The sequence below is a fragment of the Triturus cristatus genome, chromosome 9 (genome assembly GCF_964204655.1).
Source record: "Triturus cristatus chromosome 9, aTriCri1.1, whole genome shotgun sequence".
Classification (NCBI taxonomy): domain Eukaryota; kingdom Metazoa; phylum Chordata; class Amphibia; order Caudata; family Salamandridae; genus Triturus; species Triturus cristatus.
Genome location: NC_140592.1, coordinates 1,145,747,796 through 1,145,772,486, shown reverse-complemented (window position 1 = coordinate 1,145,772,486; position 24,691 = coordinate 1,145,747,796). Strand labels below are relative to the sequence as shown.

Below are 24,691 nucleotides of genomic sequence, written 5' to 3'. Positions count from 1 at the left end.
GGTATTCCCAGACGTGGGACCCGTGCTCACTACGCCACTGGAGTCAAGCTATCCTGGCTGATGACGGCTGATAGCCAGAAACCGGTCCTAGGATGCTTGATTCCGGTCCAGTGAAGACATGGCTTGGCAGTTCGGGCTGGACTGTTCCCATGAGGCACAGGGTCAAGACTGATTTGCATATGGCCATGTCTGAACTGGGGTGGCGTAGTGGGCAAAAGAACGATGGATTTAACCCAGATCTCTTGACTGGGGGAGAATGTCTGCATTGTCAGCATTCCGTCCATCATTTGTTTGTTGTAACGCTTTTCGCCCTAAGTAGGATGGGTATTCCCAGACGTGGGACCCGTGCTCACTACACCACTGGAGTCAAGCTATCCTGGCTGATGACGGCTGATAGCCAGAAACTGGTCCTAGGATGCTTGATTCCGGTCCAGTGAAGACATGGCTTGGCAGTTCGGGCTGGACTGTTCCCATGAGGCACAGGGTCAAGACTGATTTGCATATGGCCATGTCTGAACTGGGGTGGCGTAGTGGGCAAAAGAACGATGGATTTAACCCAGGTCTCTTGACTGGGGGAGAATGTCTGCATTGTCAGCATTCCGTCCATCATTTGTTTGTTGTAACGCTTTTCGCCCTAAGTAGGATGGGTATTCCCAGACGTGGGACCCGTGCTCACTACGCCACTGGAGTCAAGCTATCCTGGCTGATGACGGCTGATAGCCAGAAACCGGTCCTAGGATGCTTGATTCCGGTCCAGTGAAGACATGGCTTGGCAGTTCGGGCTGGACTGTTCCCATGAGGCACAGGGTCAAGACTGATTTGCATATGGCCATGTCTGAACTGGGGTGGCGTAGTGGGCAAAAGAACGATGGATTTAACCCAGATCTCTTGACTGGGGGAGAATGTCTGCATTGTCAGCATTCCGTCCATCATTTGTTTGTTGTAACGCTTTTCGCCCTAAGTAGGATGGGTATTCCCAGACGTGGGACCCGTGCTCACTACGCCACTGGAGTCAAGCTATCCTGGCTGATGACGGCTGATAGCCAGAAACCGGTCCTAGGATGCTTGATTCCGGTCCAGTGAAGACATGGCTTGGCAGTTCGGGCTGGACTGTTCCCATGAGGCACAGGGTCAAGACTGATTTGCATATGGCCATGTCTGAACTGGGGTGGCGTAGTGGGCAAAAGAACGATGGATTTAACCCAGCTCTCTTGACTGGGGGAGAATGTCTGCATTGTCAGCATTCCGTCCATCATTTGTTTGTTGTAAAGGAAGAAGGACTGTAGCACTGGTACAAGGACTGCCATTCTGCCGGGCTGCTGCTCTGGAAGAACTGCTGTCCTGCTGTGCTATCCTGCTGACCGCTAGTGAGGAGAACTGGATCTGCATCTCCTTAACCCAAGAACCCAGATTGACTCCAAAGGCTAGTTGACTAGCCTCCCGATCTGGAGCCTCAGAGACATAACAGGCTACCAACAAACTTGTATCTGCACCTGAACTCTGCCATCTATCAGTCTACCCTGCCAAGTGGTGCCATTCCAGTCCTGGGCTCTTGGAAGTGGACGTAAGGTGCTCTGCCATCCCCTGTGATCCAGCAGAACCTACTCTTCTCTCGTAGGGGATTTCCATGTATAGTCATAAGCACTGAATAGTTCTTTCCACGTGTGGGGACTCCAGAGCACTTTTCCCAATATATTTTCGTAAGTGTAGATGTGTGCCTTTCTTCTGGAAGGCTCGAGAGTCATTTAACCCCTTCCCCGCTCATGACGGAACCGTTCCGTCATGAGCCACGGTTGCCGTGTGCTCATGACGGAACGGTTCCGTCATGACAATCCTGTTGGCGGCCGCTCCGCCTGCGCGGCGCTGTTTCCCCGCCTGTGCGGGGCGACAACGCAAATGGGCGGAGTCATGACCGAACCGTTCCGTCATGAGCACAGCTCAACTGTGGCTCATGACGGAGCGGCTCCGTCATGAGCACAGGCCCACCGCGCTGCCCCCCTGCCCCCCCCCCAGCGCTGCAGCGGAATGTCCGCGGCAGCGAAGGGGTTAAGCAAGAAGCATATTGTTAGAAATGGGGGTCTCTAGTTGGCAATGTCTGGCCACTGTCCAAGTAGGGACCCTATTTCCTCAGTCAGAGTAAGAGGGCTACACCCTTTGATAACCCCTGCTCAACCCTGTGGTAACGTAGCACGAGCAGCTAGGCTTATCTCAGAGGCAGTGTGTAAAGCATTTATGACCATACACAGTAACACAGTGAGGAACACTACAAAGGGACACCACAAAAAATAAGTATCTTTATATATAGACTTAACACAAGACCAATAACGATAAAAAGCCACAATACTGTAAAATAGGATTACTCTTGGAATGCTGCAAAAATAGTTCAAAGTGTGCAAAGAGGAGTTCAGTTCAAAGTAGTGGTCTCTGCGACCCTTTTACTTACAATGTACCTGGATTTCATAGCAAAACTAACAAAATGTCACAAAGAAGCTGTATCGATGATTATCTGCACGCTAGGCCGGTGATGCGATGAATCCTTGCTGCGAGGGAGGAAACGATGCGCCGATCTGCTGATGCGTGCGGGGACAAGGCGACAAACTTCTGCACACTAGGCCGTTGATGCGATGACTCCTTGCCGCGAGGGAGGAGACGAGGCGACGATACTGTTGCGTGTGCAATCGGGTTGCGATGCGAAGAAATGGCGCTCCGTGAGGGAGCGACGATCCTGATGCGATGCGATGAAAATGGCGGACGCCCGGCATCCGTGCTGCGATGTCGTGATGTGATGATCTCGATGCGATGATCTGTGGGGTTAGCGAGCACTTGGCAGCCCGCAAACGTGCAATGCGATGATCTTTGGATTTAGCGAGCGCTTGGCAGCCCGCAAACGTGCGACGCGATGATCTTTGGTTGCAAGCACTCAGCTGCAGCAGCGCGATGATTTTCCGGCGCGCTTTCAGCTGCGGCGGCTCGCAAACATGCATTAGCAACGATTTCAGCACTCTCTTCTCTGTAGTAGAACTAGAGGCCTTGGAACTCACAGGAGCCTCACCTGCAGATAGAAATCCTCGCTGGGAGGAATCAGGAGGCTGGTGGTGAAATCTGATGTGCCTGAGACTTCAGCAGGAGGCTAGCTCCCTCCTAGCTTTAGCAAGATTAATAAAAGTTCTCTCAAAGTCCTTTTCCCTCTTCTTCCAAGTCCAATGGTAACCACTGCAGGCCAATCCAAGAAACAGCACACAAGCACAAGGATGGTCACCTCCTGCAGATTCCTTCAGTTACACGGACAGAGGTTCGTCTTGATGTCCAGGAGCAATACAAATTGTAGGGGTTTCAGCACAGATTTTTATACCCCAAAAGTCTTTGTTCTCAAAAGCTACAAGTCACTGAACCCAGACAGAAACAGTTTTGCTCAGTCCTGGAGCACTTTGTTTACCAGGCTGCATTCTTCCTTTCAGAAAGAGGGGGTCTGCCATCAGACGCACAGTAGGAGGTGGAGCCAGCATTCACATTGCCAGGCACAGCCCTATTCAGGCCAAGGAGCTACCCCTCCCCACACCCCAAATGCAGATCTCTCTATTCAACCCAGGTCTGACTCAGCCTGCCCTGTCCCTCCAAAACCAGACAGCCAATACACATAACAGCAGAGCACACTGGAAGGCTTAGGCAAGAAAATACCTACTTTCTAAAAGTGGTATTTTCAAACACAGAATATAAGAATAAACTTCACTAAAAGATAAATTTTAATATTCTGAGCTCAGGCATACTAAATTCATTCTTCTACCATGTTCCTTGGGTCAGTTAGGATTATAGAATGTAATAATCAAAACTGCCCATTCTGGCCTATGGGGAACAGGTAACCTTGCAGTAGTGAAAAACGAAATTGGGTGTAATTCACTACCAGGACATGCTACACACGCCAAGGCATGTCCTACCTTACACATGCAATGCACCCTACCATAGGGGTGACTTTCATGATGCCAAGGGAAGGTTCAGGGGCTGGGAAGTGGGTGCACTTCACAGCCTTCTGTGGGTGACGCAAACCAGCGCTGCAGGCCCACCAGCAGCATTTGGTTTACCAGCCCTAGGCACACACAGGCCACGCTACTAGGGACTAACAGGTAAACCAAATAAGACAATCATGGATATAGCAATTCACATAGTCCTATTTACAAAGGGAGAGCATATGCACTTTGGCACTGATCAGCAGTGGTAAAGTGCCCAGAGTCATAAAACCAACACAAACAGGTCAGCAAAAATACAGGAGGAAGGCAAAAAGTTTAAGGATGACTGTGAGAAGTTGGCCTGATGTATGATGTCACTAGTTATAGTGTACACCTTATATCAGTCCAAATACCCTTATGGTGATTGGTTGTAAAGTCAACCTTATAGACCAGCTATCCTAGTGGTAGCATGGACAAGAGCAGTCTTAGGCTAAACTCTGAATGGCATGTGAAGCCAGCTGTGATACCATATATAATCCCTTGAATACCAAATGAAAGGACACCACAACAGATATATATATAAAATAAAGTGTATTTATTCTAAGCAACCCTCAGCACTCTTTATGAGATTAGAGGTAAGTACAACACAGTCTTATTTAAGCATACATTAAGTCACACAGGTAAGTAATACAGTTAGGCCCTAGGGACCACGCAAACCATATACTAAGTAAGTGGTATAAGAACCACTGTCACGGAAATAGAATAGGCCTAGGCCTAGGGAATCGCTGGGGCTACACTACACTAGCGTTAGTTAGGAAGTGGGAGGCCCACGGGATTCGTGTGCAGAGTGGAAACACTCACGCGTAATGCATAAAAGTCAATAGCAATAGTACAGTTTAGAAAACGGTAGATTTAGGACACTTCCGGAGTAGCTAGGAAGTTGAGACTTGAAAACTAGACACTAGGATAGTCACTATCCTGATGAGCACCGGAGTACCCAAGTTACCTAGCCCACAGGCTGCGGGTGCATAGGGGTGAAGATGCGTCGTTTTCGTCGTCGACTCCTATGGATGCCTGAAGAAAGATGCTGACAGGCAGTCAGTGAAGAGTGTCCGGTGGATCCCAAGGCTGGGATCAAGAAGAGAAGAAACCTGCAAGCAGAAGGGACAGAGTCAAGGTCACTAGCCAGTGACCACGTGGAACCAGGAAGGAACCAGGCGATGTCGTGAAGACTTGCAGGTGAAGGTGAAGCTTGTCGCTGCAGCCAGGAGGACCAGGAAGCGTCGAGGACGACCAGGACCAGGAGGCGAGCTGTCCCACGAAGGCTCTTGCTGTCGGCGGCGTCGAAGCTGGACTAGGACTCACCAAGCCTTGGCAAGCGGAACCCACGAAGAACGAAGGACTTGCTTCTGGTGCAGACCAGGAAGGTCTGGGGTGCTTCTTCTTTGCAGAGAAGCGGGAGCCAGTCTGGAGGAGCCAAACCAGCGCAGAAGATTTCAGGGTGCGTCGTCACAAAGGCCACTAGCCAGCGGGCAAGCAACCGGACAGACGCGGCAAGCACGAAAATGCTGAAGGGCCCCACGCAGGACTCGTGGAGTGTGGGGGGGCTGATCTTCGGTGCAGATGGTGCTTGGGGTTGGGGCTTCTCAATCCCCGGTGCACAACGTCGAGGGTACCTCAGAAGCTGCGCTTTAAGTTACTAGCCACTTTTTCCAGGTAGCCGGTCCCACGTCGCTCGTCGCCTCCACGGATCTCAGCTCTGCTGCAGATGTGGATCAGGGTCGGAGAAGTCTGGGAGTCAAGGCTCTGGTCAGGCTCTGCAGTTGGTTCCTCGTAGAACGTGGGCAAAGCAAAGGGTAGTCTCTTGATGGTGCCTGTTTGCACAGGGTAGCCACTCCTTGGCTACAAGGGAGATTCTTCAGTCTTCTTCTTTCGTCGAATGTCGAAGGTCCAGAGTTCCTGTTCAGTTTTGCAGGTTCAGGATAATCTAAAGTCTTGAGGCCCAACTCCCACTCTTATACTAATTTGGGGGGCTGGGATACCTGCTAGGTCACGCCTTATGGGTGGGACCTGGGAGGGGGTGGTTACACCCACTTCCCTTTGTCCAGTTTCGCGCCAGAGCTGGGGCTGGAGTGCCCCAGCGCCGGTTTGAACTGGACTATGCAAGGAACACCTTGTGTGCCCCAGGCATGTCTCATTCCTTTCAGCCCACCCTGCCCCAATACACTAAAGGCTGTCTGGGGAGGTGCTAGCACCTCCCCAAGCAGGAACCCTATTGTCCAGGCCTCCCTGGCTGGGATCACTCCCAGCTGCAGGAGGTCAGACTTGTGTCGTGGCAGCAGCATCCATTTTGTGATGCTGAGGCTTTGGTTAGAGTTAAACAGCAAAGTAGGATTTTAACATGTCTCTCCCTCTAGAAGGGAGGAATAATATCCTCATCACCAGAAATGGTATGGGGGTATTATTCCAAAGTGTTAGACACCTTACACGACATGTTTTGATAAAGCCAAACCATAGTTACCATAACCGTTTAAGATTATAAGGCACTTTAAGAGTATATGGTAGGCTATATCATAGAACAGCTATAAGGACAAGGTTCCGAAAGCTGCAGACAGGCTCAGCTCATGCTAGAGCACCATCTCACATGTTACCAAGCACTCTGCCTCCAGGATTGTCAAGGCCTGCCATAGGAGTGACTGATAGGTACACATGTGTCTATATGTAAGTTAGGTATAGGAGTACTACACCTAAGCAAGGGGTGATTACACGACCTTGCCCCAGCTGAGTGATCAACCAGTTGTGTCAAAATGGAAGGCCAGGCCAGGGGTGGCATAATACATGCTGCAGCCCCTGGTAGGCCTAGGGTACACCTATGCCCTGGGTACCTAGGGTACACTGTACAGGGGCCAATAAGGTGATCCTTACCAATTGGTTATGTACCTAGGGTACATGGAGTCCATTTTAAAGAGAGAGCAGACAGCCTGAGACCCTGAATGGCAGGATCTCAGGCCAACTAAGTCGAAAAACCAGCTAGACACTAGGCAAAAAGTTGGGGGTAACCATAGTCAGATATCCACCTTCCTACAATGACCCTGCAGAAAGGGCCATTTCCAACACATATTATGCAGCCTATAGGAATAGGCTACAATGGCCAAATTCTTCATCTTGTAGTTCAGGTCAAAAAGGTGCCAGGAGAACTGTATGTGCATGTAAATGCATGATGCCTTTGCAAAACAATACAAATGTCTTTCACATACCCTTTTTTAATAGAGTATAGAGATGAAGGAGTGCAGGACAGTGTGGCCCCATAGGCTGCCATTCTAAGAATTGAAAATAGAGGTTGTGCCTTTAAGAACCCAGGGACCTCCAGTATCCCATCATGCTCAGCGAGAGGCAGTTTCCCCAGTTGTCTTTTCCGGTCACGAGGGTCTGACTATTCCAGGATGTACTCTCCATCTACATCTATAGTCTTGCCAGCATGTCCTTCACCAACTTCACCTCCTCCACTTCCGCCTTCACCACTTCGGTCACCTCCTCTGCCTTCAGCACCAATTCCAACTGTGCCAACACCTCTTCTGGATCCACCTCGTCCAAGGCCAAGATTGCATTCCAGAATGCACTATCGTTCTCACCACAGCCACCATAGGTCACAAGATTTGTCGTCAACACAGCATCATCATCACCGTCGGTCACATAGATCCAGATCACGGTCACGATCACAATCTCACCATCACTCCGGGTATTCACCCTCCACATCTAGAGGATGCTACTCGCCTACCCTTACAGACTCCCCACCACAAAGAGTCTCGCCGGTAGACGATATTACCACCTTTCATGAGGTCTTAGTGAGAAGCACAGCAAAATTAAATATCCACATGTCGGTGCCTACACCTTTGACATCAGTGATATTCGAGGCGCTTCACCAATGCACATCGTCCAGACCACTCCTTCCTCTAGTACCAGTCATCTTAGAACCGGCCATGGAACTCTTTTTGATGCCGGCCTCAGCCAAGCCTGCTCCCTCGAGGCTGCAAAAGAGGTACAGACCTCTTGAGCAGCATCCACTCTTCCTGCGTTCGGACTCTCCTCCAGACTCTGTAGTCATAGTAGCAGTGAAGAAACACCATGTTACTACTCCTGCCTCCTCAGTTTCACCAGATAAGGAGGTGGACCGCAAAGCATGTGGCACTGCTGTCACTTATATTAAAGCAGCAAGTGCAGCTGCTCTTCTCAGATGAGCATTGTGGGAATCTGTCCAGACGTTTGCCGAAGATCTGCACAGAGACAAACAGGAGGATTTTCTAGAAATAGTGAACGAGGGTTCGATCGTCTCAAACCAGATAATAAGTCAGGCTGCTGATTTCCCTGGCCTAGCACCTCATGAATATTGCCATGGTGTGGCCCTCTGCAGACATGCTTGGAACTGTCTTACATCTTTGAAGCCGGAATCACAACAATGGATCATAAATCTGCCATTTTCTGGTTCCACCCTATTTGGCAGCCAGATGGACAATGAAATGACTCTCATGAAAGCCGAAATGGACATCCTTAAGGCGGTCGGCCTAGAGAGGCTCAAGGAACAAAGAAAATAATTTAGGCCTTACCGGAGGCGATACTACCCTCAAAGGGTTCAAACCCCTTCATGGCATCAAGAGTGGCAGCAACAACAACAGAAACCCCTATACCCAGCAGCAACGCCAGCCTAGGGGAAGAGCCTCACAACAGCCAGCACATGGCGGAAAGCCTACCACAGGCACAAAGCCTTTATTGTTCCTTCCCCCTCTTTCATCACCCACTCTGGTAGGGAGAAGTATTTCACATTTTGTGGCAGAGTGGCAAAAATAGCAAAAACACCTGGGTACTTAATATTTTTTGGCATGGATACTGTCCCAAGTTCATAAGTCCTTCTCGGGCCATACCACCAAAAACATCCAATCGCCATCTGACAATGCTGAGAAAAGTTAACATCTTGCTTCAAAAACAGGCTGTGGAGGCTGTTCCTCACCATCGATGGGGAACAGACATTTATTCCAGATATTTTCTGGTAAAGAAAAAGGCAAGAACGAATTCAGATCCTTTCTCAATCTGAAGTTTACCAATAAATGGATTCCAAGGTAAGAGTTCCAGATGCTGGCTTTACATCATATCTATCCCCAACTCCTCCAAGTGGATTGACTCTGCTCCATTGACCTCCAAGATACTTATTTTCACATCCCAATTGCAAAGAAACATTGGAAATTCTTGAGGTTTGTGGTGGGGCAGGACCGCTATCAATACCAGATACTACTGTTTGGTTTAAAATCAGCACCCAGAACATTCTAGAACTGCATTGCAGTTGCGACTGTCAACCTCAGGAAACACCAGGTCTTCGTCTATCCATAGCTAGACGTTTGGCTCATAAAGGCGTCAACTTTCCAAGAAGCACAGCTTCATTTCAACTGGACATGCAATCTCCTCCTATGCTTGGGGCTTCATGTCAATCACAGCAAGTCACAACCAGTCCCGGTTCAGAATTTGCAATATCTGGGAGCCTCCATCGACACCATTCAATCAAAAGTGTGTCCTTCGGAGGGGTGACGCTTATCGATCCTTCAGAAATGACTCTTTCTTATGACAGCAACTCATCCTAAAGTAAGGACGGTCTCATCCCTCCTTGGTTCGATGGCCTCATGCATCTTCCTCACTGTGAATACCCGTCCCCACATGCAACCTCTCCAAGAATGCCTCAAGGACCAGTGGGATCAGGTAAATGGTGATTCCTACGACAAGATCAGACTATGCCTCCAGGCAAAACATTCCCTCAAATGGTGGTGTTCTCCTGCCAATCTGCTACAAGGAATGCCCTTTCACGAACAGGTTCCTTCTCAGATCATAGTGACAGATGCATCACTACATGGGTGGGGAGCCCACATGGATCATCTACAAATTCAAGGCTTGTGGTCACCGAAGGAGATGTCATATCTGTAGTAGGCTGACTCAGTATATAGTGTCCACCTATGGTGAGGCACTAGGCAACCCTTAGTGTTAGTGTTTAGGTCCCTGATAACCAAAGCTCTCAAGGGGTTGCTGTGGAGAGCAGCTAAGACTTATTCAGGAGGGTATAAAGCGGGTCCATTTACCACAGTCAGCAAGCTTTCACACAAGAAAGAACCACACAAGTGTTTAGAAAAATACTTTAGCATTTATTTACACAACTCTAATAATTCACTTGGTATATCTCCTACCTGGAGATATCAAATTCACACAAAAAATACTTCAATAACAGGTAAGTAGCATAAAAAAATACATGGGGTCATATAGGGGGCCAAACCATATACTAAGAGAGTGGTATGTAAGGAAAATACCAAAACGAAACTGATACCCAAGGATGGATAAGCCCAGGGCAAGCAAGGAATTACCAAAAGTGAGTAGCTAGGAATCCCAAGATGCCCGGGTGCAGAGTGGTTACATCGGGTCAGACGTCTATAGGACAGCACAGGGTAAGGTTTGGTTGGTATTTTCTTGTTTGAGGATACTTCCCATAGGAACCAGAGGACACCAATTGGATCAAGGGTGGTTGAAGAGCCACCCCACCCGTGAATACCCAGGGAACCAGGATACCTACACCAGGGAGCCCAGGTGCAAAGGGGCGAAGTGGTGTCGGATCCACTCGTAGAAGCCAATGGAGTCCATTGACTACAGCAACTCTTGGAGCAGGATGGTGGAACCCAAACTTGGATTTTAGACAAGAAGTAGCTGAAAGCATTGGGGACAGAATCCAAACCACCCGGAGGTGTCCAGGAGGAGCAGGAGCACAATGCCACCCTTTGTCAGAGGTACTTGCCGTAGCACGACGGTCTTGATGAAGCAGCTGTGGAACCCAGGCAATGATGCAGGAGCACAGGAGCTGTCCACGGGCTGACCCATGATGGATGAAGAATGCAGGAAGGTCAATGGCTGGCAGGACCACGAACAAGTCTCAGCAACCGCTACAGTCGGGTCATAGGAAAATAAGTTTTGTTGCAAATCAGCAAGACCTGGGGGACTAACCCATCAAGGGTAAGTAAAGGTTGGCCCTCAACATGCAGGAGAGCCAGCAGGAATTGTTGGAGCCCCTCGAGAACCCTAGGCAGCAGGCACAGGGAGTCTCAGGGGATCCTCAGCAGCACACAGAAGATGGAGGCTTACAGTGCAGAGGATGCAGGCAGGACGTCATTCTTGAAGCTGTGCAATGCTGGAGGCTGGGGCTTCTTGGAGCTCGATGATCTTCAGTGATCAGACTCAACAACCCTTGGCAATGACAAACAAAGGCAATGCACAGGGATGCAGTTCAAGTCGGCTGGAGAGGGAATGCAGCTTTCCAAGTTGCTGGGAAGACTGGACAGGCCTCTGGAGAGCTAACAAACCACCACCTGTGTTGCAGACCTGGGAAGTGTCAGTGGGACAGCAGGATCAGCAAACCGGTAGCCAAGACTCAGGTGCCTGCGGATGCAGGGAAGTAACTCCTTCACTCCAAGGGAGATTCCTTCTTGCTTGGCTGCATGCAAAGCCCTTGCAGACTCAGAGAATGCACGACCAATGAGTTGCAGAAACTCGTAAGAGCAGTCTTCTCTTTGGCCCTGACGCGATCCAGCAGCAAAGTTTCAGTGTCCAGCAGAAGAGTCTTAAGTAACCCTAAAAGGGAGAAGGACATCTTCTGCAGTGACCCACCAATAGGAGGAGTTCTGGGTCGCTACTCAGCTGGCCTAGCCGGTTAGATGCTCCCAGGGGCCAAGATTCAACATGGCAGAATCAAGTGGCTACCTGGAGGAGCTCTGGGCACCTCCCTAGGGAGGAGCTGGACAGGGGGTGGACACTCCCCTGTCCTTTGTGCAGTTTAGCACCAGAGCAAGTGTCAAGGGCTCCTGAATGGGCCAAACTGGTTTGTGGAAGGAGGGCACCAAATGTGCTCTTCAATGAAGTCTGGTTGCGCTCAGAACCACCCTTGTCCTATCTAATTCTAAAGGAGAGATGGTCACATTCACTCTCCTTCACAGGGAAACCTTTGTTCAGCTTCCCCTGCCCGAGTTAAGCTCCTCAGCTGGGGAGAGAACACAGTATAGGGTCTCCAGTTGCATAGGCTGGCAGGCAGACCCTGTAAGACTACACAGGTAGGTATTGGGGGGTGCTCTAAAGAGCCCCCCAGTGCATGGTAACATGCAAATAACACTGGAATCGACATAGTTGCATTATTCCAACATGTTTGATACCTAACATGACCAGCTTCAGAGCAGCCATTATGTGGTTGGACATCTCAACTTGCCAGTGTCTACTACATGCCTTAAAATGGCTGCCCCACACTTATGAAGCCCAGAGAATGGAGTCTGGGGTTTGTAGGGGCACCTCTGCTTGTGCAGGGGTACCCACAGACTTAAAACCATGCACCCTGCCCTTGGACTGAAGGGCCTACCTTAGGGGTGACTTATAGGTTTAAAGTACAGTGATCAGGATATAAGGAAAGCCTTATATCTAAAGTGAAAGGTGCATGCACCATTTCATGCAAACTGTGATAGCAGCTCTGCAGACACAGTTTGTATGGACTCCCACGGGTGGCATAATACATGTTGCAGTCCATGGGAGATCCCTGGTGTACTAATGCCCTGGGTACCTCAGTACCATATACTAGGGACTTACAGTGGTACCCCAGAATACCAATTGTGGGGTGTACAAAGTACTTACCATCAAATTTAGAGGGGATAGCACTGTCACGGGGGCCCTGGTTAGCAGGATCCCAGTGAAATACAGTCAAAACACACTGACACCAGGCAAAAAGTGGGGGTATCTATGCCGGGAAGATCTGATTTTCCTACATGTCATTATACATAGCTAGATATTCCACAGTTTGTCTCCCATTTCACTTTCTTCACCTAGCCTTCACTCTCTGACCTTTCTCTTCTTCCAAGCTGGTCTGCTGCTGGGCCTCGACTACTGCAAGGTCCGCTCTCAGTGCCCTCCATAAACCTGGTCTGTTGATGCTGGGTCTGGGATTGTGATAGTCCTGCTCTTTTTAGCCCCCCTCTCCAATGTTGATGACTAGCATTACTTTTCTAAATAACTCTCAAATGATATTCTTAACCCTGTCCATTAGCCCGTCCAGAGGCCCAGCCGGTCTTATCCATTTTATTTGGTAGCATCATGTTACTTGTTGGGAAATCTCTGACTCACACCTCCTAATTTTTTTCACTAAGCTACACCCCTGTCCACATAGCTACACATATATCAGCCACTCTGCATGAATGTCCTTCGTTCTCACTTTTGGTCTCCACATCGCTTTCTCCTTATGTGCAGGAGCAAGAAACTGGAAGAAACCCTGAGTCTGCACGAATACCTGAGGGAATCTATGGATTTACAGGAGTGGATTAACCAGCAGATCCAGGTGGCCAGTTCAGAGGACTATGGAAATGACTATGAGCATGCCTTGGTGAGTGTTTAAAATTGATTTTTACATCATTGCTGTTCAGCCTCTAGTTATCTTTCATCACACATTCATTCCATCTTCAATCACACATTCATTCTCTCTACTTTATCCCACCCAACCTATCAACCAGATTGTGTCATACTTCTCCCCGCCTCACCACATGCCATTGTTCCGATGCCTTCCCTTATTTCAGCTATCATCTGCCAATGTTCATCCCTTCTTCCCTGCTACATTGCTCCTTTCTTCTGTGCCCTGTCTCTCTGATCAAAGATGCCTACCTCCTTCTGTACCCGCTATTTCAACTCATCCCATCAGTCATGCCTGCATTTATATCCAATCCAGTTCAAACTGCCCATGAAGTGCTAAAGACCCATTAACACCAAATAGATGAACATGGGTTCAACAGAGAACCGGAACCCATAAAAGGGAAAAGGTTGTGCTTTTCTACGGCAGGCTCTATTGTTTTTCTAAATTCCTCTGGGTATCGGTTCCAAAGCCAAGTGGTGTGAATGACAAAGCTCTTGCTCCTAATTTTAGACCAGGTGAATCTTAGAATTACAACCAATACCTTTTTATGAGAGATAAGAGCATTTGCTGGTACAAGGTCCTAAGGTTTCCCTTTAAAAAAGTCATACACAAAGCATGATATGTGGTAAACAATATTGTAAATGCAATTTATACTGGGACAGGTAGTGATTTCCGCTGTGTTAGGATCGGGGACACATGAGATCTTAAAGGGTTTTGAGTAACAATATGTGCTGCCTGTCTCTAACTCACTTGCAGTTGACGCCTACATGTCTCATTCTCAAGATGCTTCTTGCTTCTGTAAATAAATGCACTTACAAAATAAAGGAACAAATGCTCCAAAACAGTTTAAAAAGTAACAGTAACTGGAGGTCACTACTGAGTTATGCCGAGCTCTACATGATATGAGAAATAAACACAAAGTACTTTGACTTTGGTAACCCAGACACAATCTTAAAATCATCAAATTTAAAGCATCTCCTTCCATCTTCCTTTCCCACTTCTCATCCAATGTGTTAATTTCTGTTTGCCCTACCCTTCCATTCTATCCCTGCCCAAATGAATCTTGATTTCTCTTCTGTCTCTTCTCCTTACATGGCCTCTTGGTCCTCTATTAACCCTATTTAAGTTATTTTTTGTATGATTTGTCCATTTCTTCTCATCCCTTCTCTGTGTATATATTTTCCTGTACTCTATGAGCACTTACCCATTGCTTTCCCCACACCTCACTTCTTTTAAATTGCACCCATCATTTCTCCCTACTACATTCACCAACACCTCTTCCCCTCTGTTCTACAGAATTTACTTGCCCTCAAATATTCCCTCCACACCACCTACTACTCTTTCATCACTTTTATTTCTACAGCTTCTTCTACTGTCCCTCACCACTTTATCTTCGTCCCATCCTCTGCAATCCCTAGTCTTCCATCCAACCAACCCATTTCTGCTGTGCCTCCAGTGGCCCCGCTGTGCCTTGTTACCACTTCCCCACTATCTGTTACCCTATGTGACTTTCTCCCCTGCCCCTCTTCACCATCACTTCACCACTTACACCCTATCTCATGTTGTTTTCTCTCTGCTCCACTCTTCCACCCTCTACTTTCTCAGACCACCACCCCATATTTCAGTTCCTTAGCTGCATCCATTTTTTCTGCTCAAAACCTTTTACTCCCATCTCACATTCTTCTACTTCTCCCCACATCCATACACCCCATCTAGCTTCTTATCTCTGCCTACGATGTTTCCTTTCCATTGTGCCATTTCACCTCTTCTCTCTTTCCCTACCCCCTTTCCCATCAGTCATAATCTTTGCATAGTGATCACCCTTGTCCTCTTCTTTTTCTGTGTGTGCCCCTCTCTCTCTGTAACTTCAGTCCTTCTTCTGTGTCCACTCATGGCATGATATCTTCTTGTTTGTCCTTTACTGTTCACTCCCTTCCTTTTGGACTCATCTATTAGGAATTGAATTGCTCTCTCTCTCTCAGCACCGGTTTCCACCTTTTCCCCATCGCTCTTGAAGTTAGCTCTTCAATTTTGCTTTTTTCAAACTCTCTTCACTATCCCATACTAATCCTATTGACGCTTGCCTCTGTACTGAACCCCCATTTCCTTTATTTCTGGGACATGCTAGAGTAACTTATGATCAACAGAATATGGGTAAAAATCCCAAATATATGTGAGTATTGAAAAAGTATCAAAGATTGAAGTCGAAGAGACGTTTGTCAGGGTACTTCGTAGCATATTTCCATTAAGCCAGAGCGGGTAACTCCGCTCCGCCAGTGAAGTTTACAGAGTTTTGCCTACTCCGCTCTCCGTTGCGAATGCGGAATTTAGGAAAAACTCTGACTCCGTGGCAGAGTGGAGTTAGCCAGCCCCTCCACCCTCCCTAATTAATTATAATTTTTAAAAAAGGCACTTACCTGCTGTGGCTGCCTCCTCCTCGCCATGGCCGCTCTCCTTCCTCGCCCTGGCCATCCTTGTCCATTGGAAACTCCTACGTTTGTACGTCTTGTGCAAGACGTTCAACGTAGGGGTTTCCAATGAACAAGGATGACGTGGAAGGAGAGCGGCCATGGCGAGGAGGAGGCAGCCACAGCAGGTAAGTGCTTTTTAAAAAAATTATAACTAGTTAGGGAGGGGGGAGGGAGCAGAGTTCCACTGAGTTTTTTCAAACTTCGTGGAACTCCACGTAGAGGCGTTACGCCAGCTCTGCCCGGGCTTAATTTCCTTGTGAAAACATCTAATGAAAAAGTTTAGTATCAAAAATATACTCTAAAACATCTACTGCCAATATATCTGCCCTCCATTAACGTGTCAATGTACAGGCTTCGTTTGGTTTTATATTCTTACTCACTTACCATTAATTGTAGGACTGGGTTATTTAAATATTCTACGGGTGGGTACCTTACCCGTTGCTGAATTCACCTCCAGATGGGGGGTCGACATAGCAAAAACGATAAGTGCTATAGATGCGAAGATGTATGTGAATCAGTAGGACATGTACTATTTTTTTGTCCCATGTATGTAGTACCTCGAAAAATCTGGATAAAGCCCATTTGTAGACTTCTGGGCATTAGGAGATACGCTATAATTCTGCGTATCTTGTGCACAGATTCTGCTCCGCCCACCTGTATAGCTGTGGCTAAGTTTTTGGGGTGGGCTTGGGGTATACGGCTAAAAGCCCTGAAGCAAGAAGCAAATTGCTTTTAATATACCCATATTCTCTAGCATCTATTAGATTCTAATGAATTTTGGTTGGTAACTAAAGTAGTATGACCCTTGAACTGTGCCTTGTTGATATAAATGTAAGAAGGATTGGTTTTAGATTGGCTTAATAGCCTTTTATGTATTGTATTCGATGGTTGTCTAGAGATTTAATTGTAATTTTAAAATTTTAGATAATTTATTAATTGCTTTTTGATATGATTGTAATGTGCTTTTATGACTCAATTGTCGAATAAAGCTTAATTGATTGGAAAATATTCTAACTCTACCCCTAAAATATTTGGACAGTGCTTAATGTTTGTTTTTTGTTCAACTAAAAACACTTTTCTACATGATTGTGGCGTTAATAAAAATTATAACTTTTCTCTGTTGCTTTGGCTTTATAGCTTCTTCATGCCAAGTATGATACGTTCAAGCACCAAATGGAGGCCTCAGCCCAGAGAGTGGCAGCATGCCACCAGCTTGCAGACACCTTGATGGACCTTGGGCACTCGGAATCTAAGGAGATCCGCCAGAAACAAAAGGAACTGAGGTATCACGTGCTTCAGCATCCCTATTTAGATATCAGGTCTTTAAATGTGCTTTATGTGTGCAAAAAAAAGGGAAAGAGGCCAGCAGATGAATGTGTCATATGGGCACTTGACACAAGGCTGTGGGCGGCGGCCAGTTGGAGACAGGTGGCTGCACTTAAAGACTGTGCATGCCATGGTTCTAAATTGTGAACATTACCCAACTTGTATATCATTTTACAGGTGAAATATCATGTCACGAGTTGGTTCTATGCCAGAATATAATTGATTTCCCTCATCAAAATATTGTTCTATTGAGTGTAAATTTTAAATTATTAATGTCAATAGCGTAATATTTTTATAATTTACATAAATTGTATTAGGTACATACATTTCTTGCCAGACAATATTTAGTCCACAATATTCTGGTACCATACACAAGAGAGGCTTTAACTCTGGCCAAGTTCTATGATAGGCCCGATGAAATTTGAATTACGCCGCTGTAATTTTATGTAATGTGGTAATTGCAATCTCCAGTATTGTATCTTTTATAGGTTCACATGCTTAAATCTTTCCCGTCGTCATGGTGGGAGTCGCACGGTAACGATAAAATAGCTGTATAAAAGCTAAAAGGACAATCTCCCTTGAGAATCAATAGCATTTACTAACCAGTTAGCCTCCTTAAAGAACATCCAAATTGCAGCCAATCACATGGCAGACCCTTGAGTATCCATCCCCTGCAGGGCCACCATACCTCAGATTTCTTACCGCACGTCGTGTGTTAGGGTGTCTCCCTGAACTCTGCTCAGTCACAGTGTTTCTGCATTGAACTTTTCAACTTTGAGCTAGTAGTTCCTTTTCCTCAACCTTCTCTTCAACTGAGGTGCTGCTCAAAAGTGAGCTTACTCCTTTATTTCTGTATTTACTGCAGAATGTCAGAGTCTAAAAAAGGGCAGTTTAGGCCCTGCAAGACTTGTGGAAAGTCCAGGCTTATCTCAGAAGACACTCATAAAGAGTGCTTATAATGCCTTCACCTAGATCACAAACCTAAAGACTGTAAGCACTGCTGGACATTTTCATCAAAAACCCTCAAAGATTGTTAGGGAAGACTTCTCACTTGGCTTCAAAAGAGAAAATCTGTGAGGAAATCTGACTCCGAGAGTGAGGAGAGGCCTCATACCGTCTCTAAGAAAAGGAAGGAAGAGGATCCTTCTTCTGTTCAGAGATCCAAAGAAATCAAGATCTCAGAGCAAAGAGTCTTCGGTGGAAAAAAGGGCGTAAAAGGAGCAACATGGCTCGTCGCATGCCCAAAAAGATCTGGTTCAGCTCCTCCTTCTGCGCCACATACTCCCTCACAAAACATCCGCCCGTCGACGGGCTCGTCGATGAGGCATTCTCTGCCTACGACCATCAAAACGAAGACTCCATCAGCAACATCGACGACGTCGAGTGTCAAGACGATGGCGGCTGTCTCTTCAGCAAAGACGGAATTGGTGATGTAGACGGATTCTGTAAACAAACAGTTTGTTGTCGTTTAGTGCTTTGCCGCCAACGGTTCAGTTGGGTGCTGCATCGTCGACGGGCGTCTCTACCCCGCCGATGGATATTTCCACACCGTCGTTGCAGTCTCTGGTGACAATCCCGTCGACGATACCGTTGACGATCCCGTCGACGAAGAAAATGGACATGCCAGTCTCCAAAACAATTCCTTCATTATTACAGGACTTTTCCAAAATCTCTCCTCTGCCTTCTTCTTGCCTCCTGGATTTTCAGGAATCTGAAGATGAAAGTCCTTATGGCCCTGCTTACAGCCCCTCTCAACTGAGAGTAAAGTGCCAGGAATCTGAAGAAGAAGATCAACCAGATGACCCTTTTGCGTACTTGGAAGGTGATTATTCCTTTTCGTACAGATGCTCAGCTATGCAGCACTTGAACACCTTTCAGGAACATTACCCATACTATGAGCAGGAAGAGGAGGACCGTCAACAAGAACCCTCCATTAACGTTCCAATGTCACTGGTCACGGACTTACGTTTGATGCTAAGTGACTATTATAGTTCCCTGAGGCTAATGTGGGTCCGAAGCCAGTTTCTCCACAGGAGGAGCCTGCCATTACTCCAGATCAAGAAACCCCACCTGCTCCGCCATAACAAAAGTCCTTACCTTCGCTGCAGATTCCTACTAGAGCATCAGACAGAGGTGACCAACAATTGGAAGAAGAGATACAAGTGGACCCTGATGTCCATGATGAGTGGATGGATTATGTAGCACATACACCACCTTCTCCCACGCTGCCAGTGGCTAACTCTCCTCCAGCAGATATCGGCTGCTTCCATGACCTTCTTGAAAGAGAGTCAAAACGCTTTGAGCTTCCCTTGCCAGTCAAGCAAGCAGAATGCTTCTTTTATGACTTCAAGGCTACCACGCAGTGTTCTGTTAGGGCAATCCCTATTGATGACTTCTTTTGGCAAGAAGACATTAGGTTAATGAAAAATCCAGCTTCTGTGCCAGCACTCATTCCAAACAAGCATTTGCAATGCAATAGGTCTCGCTTTTACGTGAGCTTGAGCTATTGGCATTGTAAATGACAATGCCTTTTATTTAGTTTTTAAAAATGAAAACAAAAAAAGGCATCTTTTTCTATTTATTTTAAAAACCTAAATAAAAGGCATTGTCATTTATAATGTCAATAGCGGAAACTCGCGTCAATTCGAGACCTATTGCATGCACATCTAGTCCCTGGCATCTCTTCTGACCACAGAGCGACAGTCACTTATGTGTGGGTTGTATTTAGGATTTTATAGGAGTATGTGTTTTTGAGGCAGAGAGACAGTAAGACAGAAAAACATAAAATAGGCCATTTTGAAGTGGAGTCAAAATGAAGTACACGCAGAAGAAAACAGGAAATTAATTAACTAAACAAGCACGCCGCTAATGTGAGCGAGCCACGCGGCAAACTAATTAAAAAAACAAGCGCGACCGCAAACGTGAAAGCGGACTGTGCTGCAAATAAAAGAAAAATAAACAAAATAGTGCTCTTGGCCACGAAAAAAGCAGACCGTGCAGCATGATCAGTAAAAGGCCCAGTTCTTATAGGCGGTAACAAATGGAGACAAGGCGGTATCAAGAAGGGACTAAAAAGCCTATTTACGAATAAGAAGCAAGTATTTAAGAAGGACAATGACAAAGCCAATAACCAATATGGGTGGAGAGTGGACGAGGCTTCCGCAGCATACTCTACCACATGCATCGCAGAGCGAGCAGGTCATGCGCGGTGCCACTAGGCTCGACCTAAAAAAATGGGAGACATGCTTATTGGGCAACATTGCTTGAGTTAACCTCTGGTGATTAATACTGCTGAGTTCATGTTGTTCATACCTCTACACAGTGAAAGGGGGTTGCCACATAATCCGATGGGTATGCAGTAGAAAACCGGGGGTCGATCTTTCAATCTTTGTAAAAATAATCGACGAATATTGCCCATCTGTGTTGTAATTTGAGTTACAGGCAACTGTGATAATAGAATCTGCCTACTTAACAGTAGTAGAGATGCCACTTTTACTTCAAAAGTCATTCAATCAACCGCATTCAATGTTCAGCATCTTAGTGAACGTAAAAAAAATCCCCAATGTTTCAAGTTTTCTAACTACAACATATGGAAAATGACACATTTCGTTCAGCCATAGTTCAACGGAGTAAGTGCCATACAATCCCCGATGCCACTTAGTAAATTTAAGGATAGCCCCGGTCACCGTGTATCGCTGATCGTTATGCTGGCGTGTAAAAACATGTCTCGGTGCATTCTCATTTGAAAACCCGGAGGTGATGTGATGACAGACTAAAGGTGCTAAAACATAAACACCATATTGAAATGGAGTCTTTTACTAGGAACTCAACTTGATAATCTCGAGCAACGTAATGAACGATACTTAAAGCGCCAGAAATACAAGCAACCGAATTTAAAGAGGAGAATTACTGCACCAAAACCTTGATAATCTTCTATATAATGCTGTTATCACCGAGTGTGTTCCCATGTATTTACGCGGGTTGGAAATACCCTGCATGCGCCATTGTATTGCTCATCAATAATTTACGAGGCGCACCATGAGAAGTAAATCTTGTGGGTGTTGAAAAAATGCCGATAACTGTAGGAATCTGCATCAATAATTTAAGAAACTCACTTAAAACATTCATTGGCCGCTCGATCGTAAACACGCAGCCACGAAAGTTAAAGTGATCGCGTCCGCGATCAAGCACGGCGAGCGATGCGCTTAATGAGCATGAGGAGGAAAGCCTCTGCTCGTAGGCACGCGCCCGCGCACATGCACTGTAGCTCTAGGCCGGCCATGGCAGCATTTTTTTTAGCCCCCTCACAAAATGTCTCGCCAGACCAGCATATGCGCTGGGTCAGGCGAGACCTAAAAAGGACAAAAAGTACAGAGCACTGGAGAAACTCTCCAGCATGTCTCATCGGCCATCCTTGGGAGGCACGATGGGCAGATGTGGTCAGTCATTGCTCCTTTTCTGCAATTTCTGCCTGAAGACAAGAAAAAGGAAGCAAAAGAGATTCTTTTAGAGGTTGAAAGAGCCTCATCGGAAGCCATTGATGTGGCGATGGACATTTCTTCGACTGCCTTTAGGCAGATGGCATGCGCTGCAGTGTTGCGCAGACAGAGTTGGCTGAAAGCGACGACATTTCGCCCAGAAGTCAAAGCTTAGGTGCTGGACATGCCGTTCGACGGGGAGAACCTGTTCGGCAAACATGCTGATGAGGCACTTCAGGCTATCAAATCTGACACAGATAAGGCAAAATCTTTAGGCAATCTGCAACAGAAAAGGTTCTCTTCTTTTCAAGGAAGGGGAAGGGGTCAATTTACATCTCAGCCCCAGCTTCAGCAGTGTTTTCAACCTTATTACCAACAAGGTTTCCAACCTCAATACTCTGCCCAGTCCTTTCTGCAGATGCCTGCACCGTCTTACACCAGGCCTCCAGCTCGAAGACGTCCCGCTTCTGGAGGAAAATCCCATGACGCAGGCAGAAGGCAATGAGATTTATCCGGCACCCACCACCCCAGTCCCACTACATTTGGCTCAAGATTGCTCCAAATTCTAACGCCATTTTGTCCGTCAGACTGGTTTTAGATGTTTTCAACCATAGTCCCACCCTGGAATTTCTTCAACAACATCCGGATTTTCCCCCAAGAAAGACTGCTCACCGCCATCTGGTGCCTCTCAAAAGTGAGATACAGCACCTTTTCTGATAAAGAAAAAGTCTGGAAAATGGAGGCAGGTTATGGACCACAGGTTGCTGAACAAGTTCATCAAAAGTCAGTGGTTACAGATGATGTCGCTCCAGGAGATTCTCCTTCTTTAAGAGTCAGGAGATTACATGACCTCCCTGGATCTTCTGGATGCGTATTTCCAGATTCCTATTCATCCAAAGCACTGTTGTTTCCTCAGGTTCCAAGTGGCAGGGTGCCACTATCAGTTCAAGGTGCTACCTTCAGGGCTAAAAACTGCGCCCCAGTGTTTTCACCAAATGTCTGGCACCAGTAGCAGCCTATCTCCGGCGCTCCGATCACCAGGTATTTCCCTACCTGGGCAACTGGCTGGTCAAGGCGCCAACATTTCAAGGTGCAAGAAAGTCCATGAACGCCTGTCTTTGCCTTTTTTGCTCTCTGGGTCTAAATCTCAATGAAGAGAAGTCTTCACTCCTTCCTTCCAAGTCTTTGGTGTTTCTGGGAGCGATGTTAGACACCAACCGCTCAATGGTTTTTACCACAGAGGAAAATATTTCTCATCTTCTAAGTATGGTTCAGTCCCTTTCCTCAAAAAAGTTCGTTTCTGTGAGGACTTAAAAATCAATGTTGGGGATGATGTCATCTTACATTCCGTTGATTCCTCACTGTCGATTGCGGATGAGGCCTCTTCAGGAGCAGCTCAACGGCCAATGGATACAAGCTCGAGGCTCATTCGAAGACACTCTGTCAATCACGCCTCAGATGATCAGGGCAATGTCTTGCTGGACATTAAGAAGCAATCTCTCACAAAGCCTATCCTTCCTTCCACCAAAGCCTTTGATGATAATGACAACGGACGCATCCATGGAGGGATGGGGAGCTCACCTCCAGGAACTTCAGGTTCCAGGTAGGTGGTCGGATCACGAGTTTCTATGCCACATCAACCTGTTGGAGCTGAAGGCAGTTTTTCTAGGGCTCCGTTCCTTCCTACCAAGGAAAAGGGTTCATAAACCCTCGTCCGCACGGACAACACAACCACCAGGTTCTACCGGTAGAAACAAGGTGGGACAAGATCTCCGGCTCTCTCAGGTCTGGCGCAACAAATTTGGGATTGGCTGATTCACCACAATATTTCCTTACAAGTCCAGCACGTTCCAGGGGCGCTGACTGAATGGGCCGATTCACTCAGCAGAGATACCAAGCAGTGTCACGAGTGGGAATTGCATACCGCTCAGCTGGAAAAAAAATTCAGTGTTGGGGATCGCCAACCCTGGGTCTGTTCGCTAAAATACTCAACAAAAAATGTGAATTCTACGCCAGCAGATTTCCTCAGCTAGGTTCTCTGGGGAACGCCTTCGATTTTTCCTGGGAAGGGACATTTGCTAATGCGTTTTCTCTGTTTCCACTAATACCAAAAGTTCAACTGAAGATGAAACGAGAGCCTTGCTGCATCATTCTCATTGCCCCGGCGTGGGCAAGGCAATACTGGTTCACAGAGCTGTTTTGCCTATCAGAGGCTTCTTCAATACGTCTTCATCCTTTGGAACATCTTCTTTCCATGGACCAAGGCCAGGTGATTCATCCACAGATTCACTCTCTTCACTTGTCGGCCTGGCTCCTCACCACACGGAGTTTGGTTAGCTATCTCTGAGGAGTGCAGTTCCATTCTTAATAAGGCCTGTGCTCCTTCCACGGTCAAGTGTTACTCAGCCAAATGGAAAAGATTCTGCTCCTGGTGTACAAAACACTCCTGCCATCCGATCTCCTCTTCTCCGGAAGAGGTTTTGCCATATCTCATATCTCTGACAAAAGCTGGCCTTTCCCATTCTTTGGTTAAAATTCATTTGGCCACAGTTTCAAGGTATAGGAGATGTTCGAGCCAGTCGTCCCTATGATCCTGCAGAGTAGTGAAGGAATTTATGAAAGGACTATTTAGAGCCTACCCGCCGGTTTGGCCTCCTCCAGTGCTCTGGCAATTGAACATTGTGTTGTCTCATCTCATGAAAGCACCATTCGAACCAATTCATAAGTGTGATCTGAAATTCCTATCTTGGAAGGTGGCTTTTCTCTTAGCCATCACATCTGCTAGATGTATTAGTGAAATTCATGCTTTCACAGCAACAGAACCTTACCTTCAATTCCAGCAGGATAGAGTGGTGCTTTCCACTAATCCCTCGTTTGTCCCAAAGATACCTACCACGTTCCATCCGAATTAACCTGTAGTCCTGTCTTCATTTTTTCCTGCTCCGTCTTCACCATCGGAGAGAGCTCTCCATTCCTTGGAAAACAAATGATGTTTGAAGTTTTACCTTC

General features: G+C 46.9%; 1 protein-coding gene across 1 annotated transcript in view; it reads left to right on the top strand.

The window, feature by feature from the left end:
• Positions 1-24,691, top strand: part of SPTBN5 (spectrin beta, non-erythrocytic 5) — a 1,776,766-nt gene that overhangs the window by 604,453 nt on the left and 1,147,622 nt on the right. The window contains exons 30-31 of the mRNA XM_085627084.1: positions 13,251-13,383; positions 17,016-17,161. Of these exons, the coding sequence (XP_085483210.1) occupies positions 13,251-13,383; positions 17,016-17,161 (279 nt within the window). The remainder of the gene's footprint in view (positions 1-13,250; positions 13,384-17,015; positions 17,162-24,691) is intronic.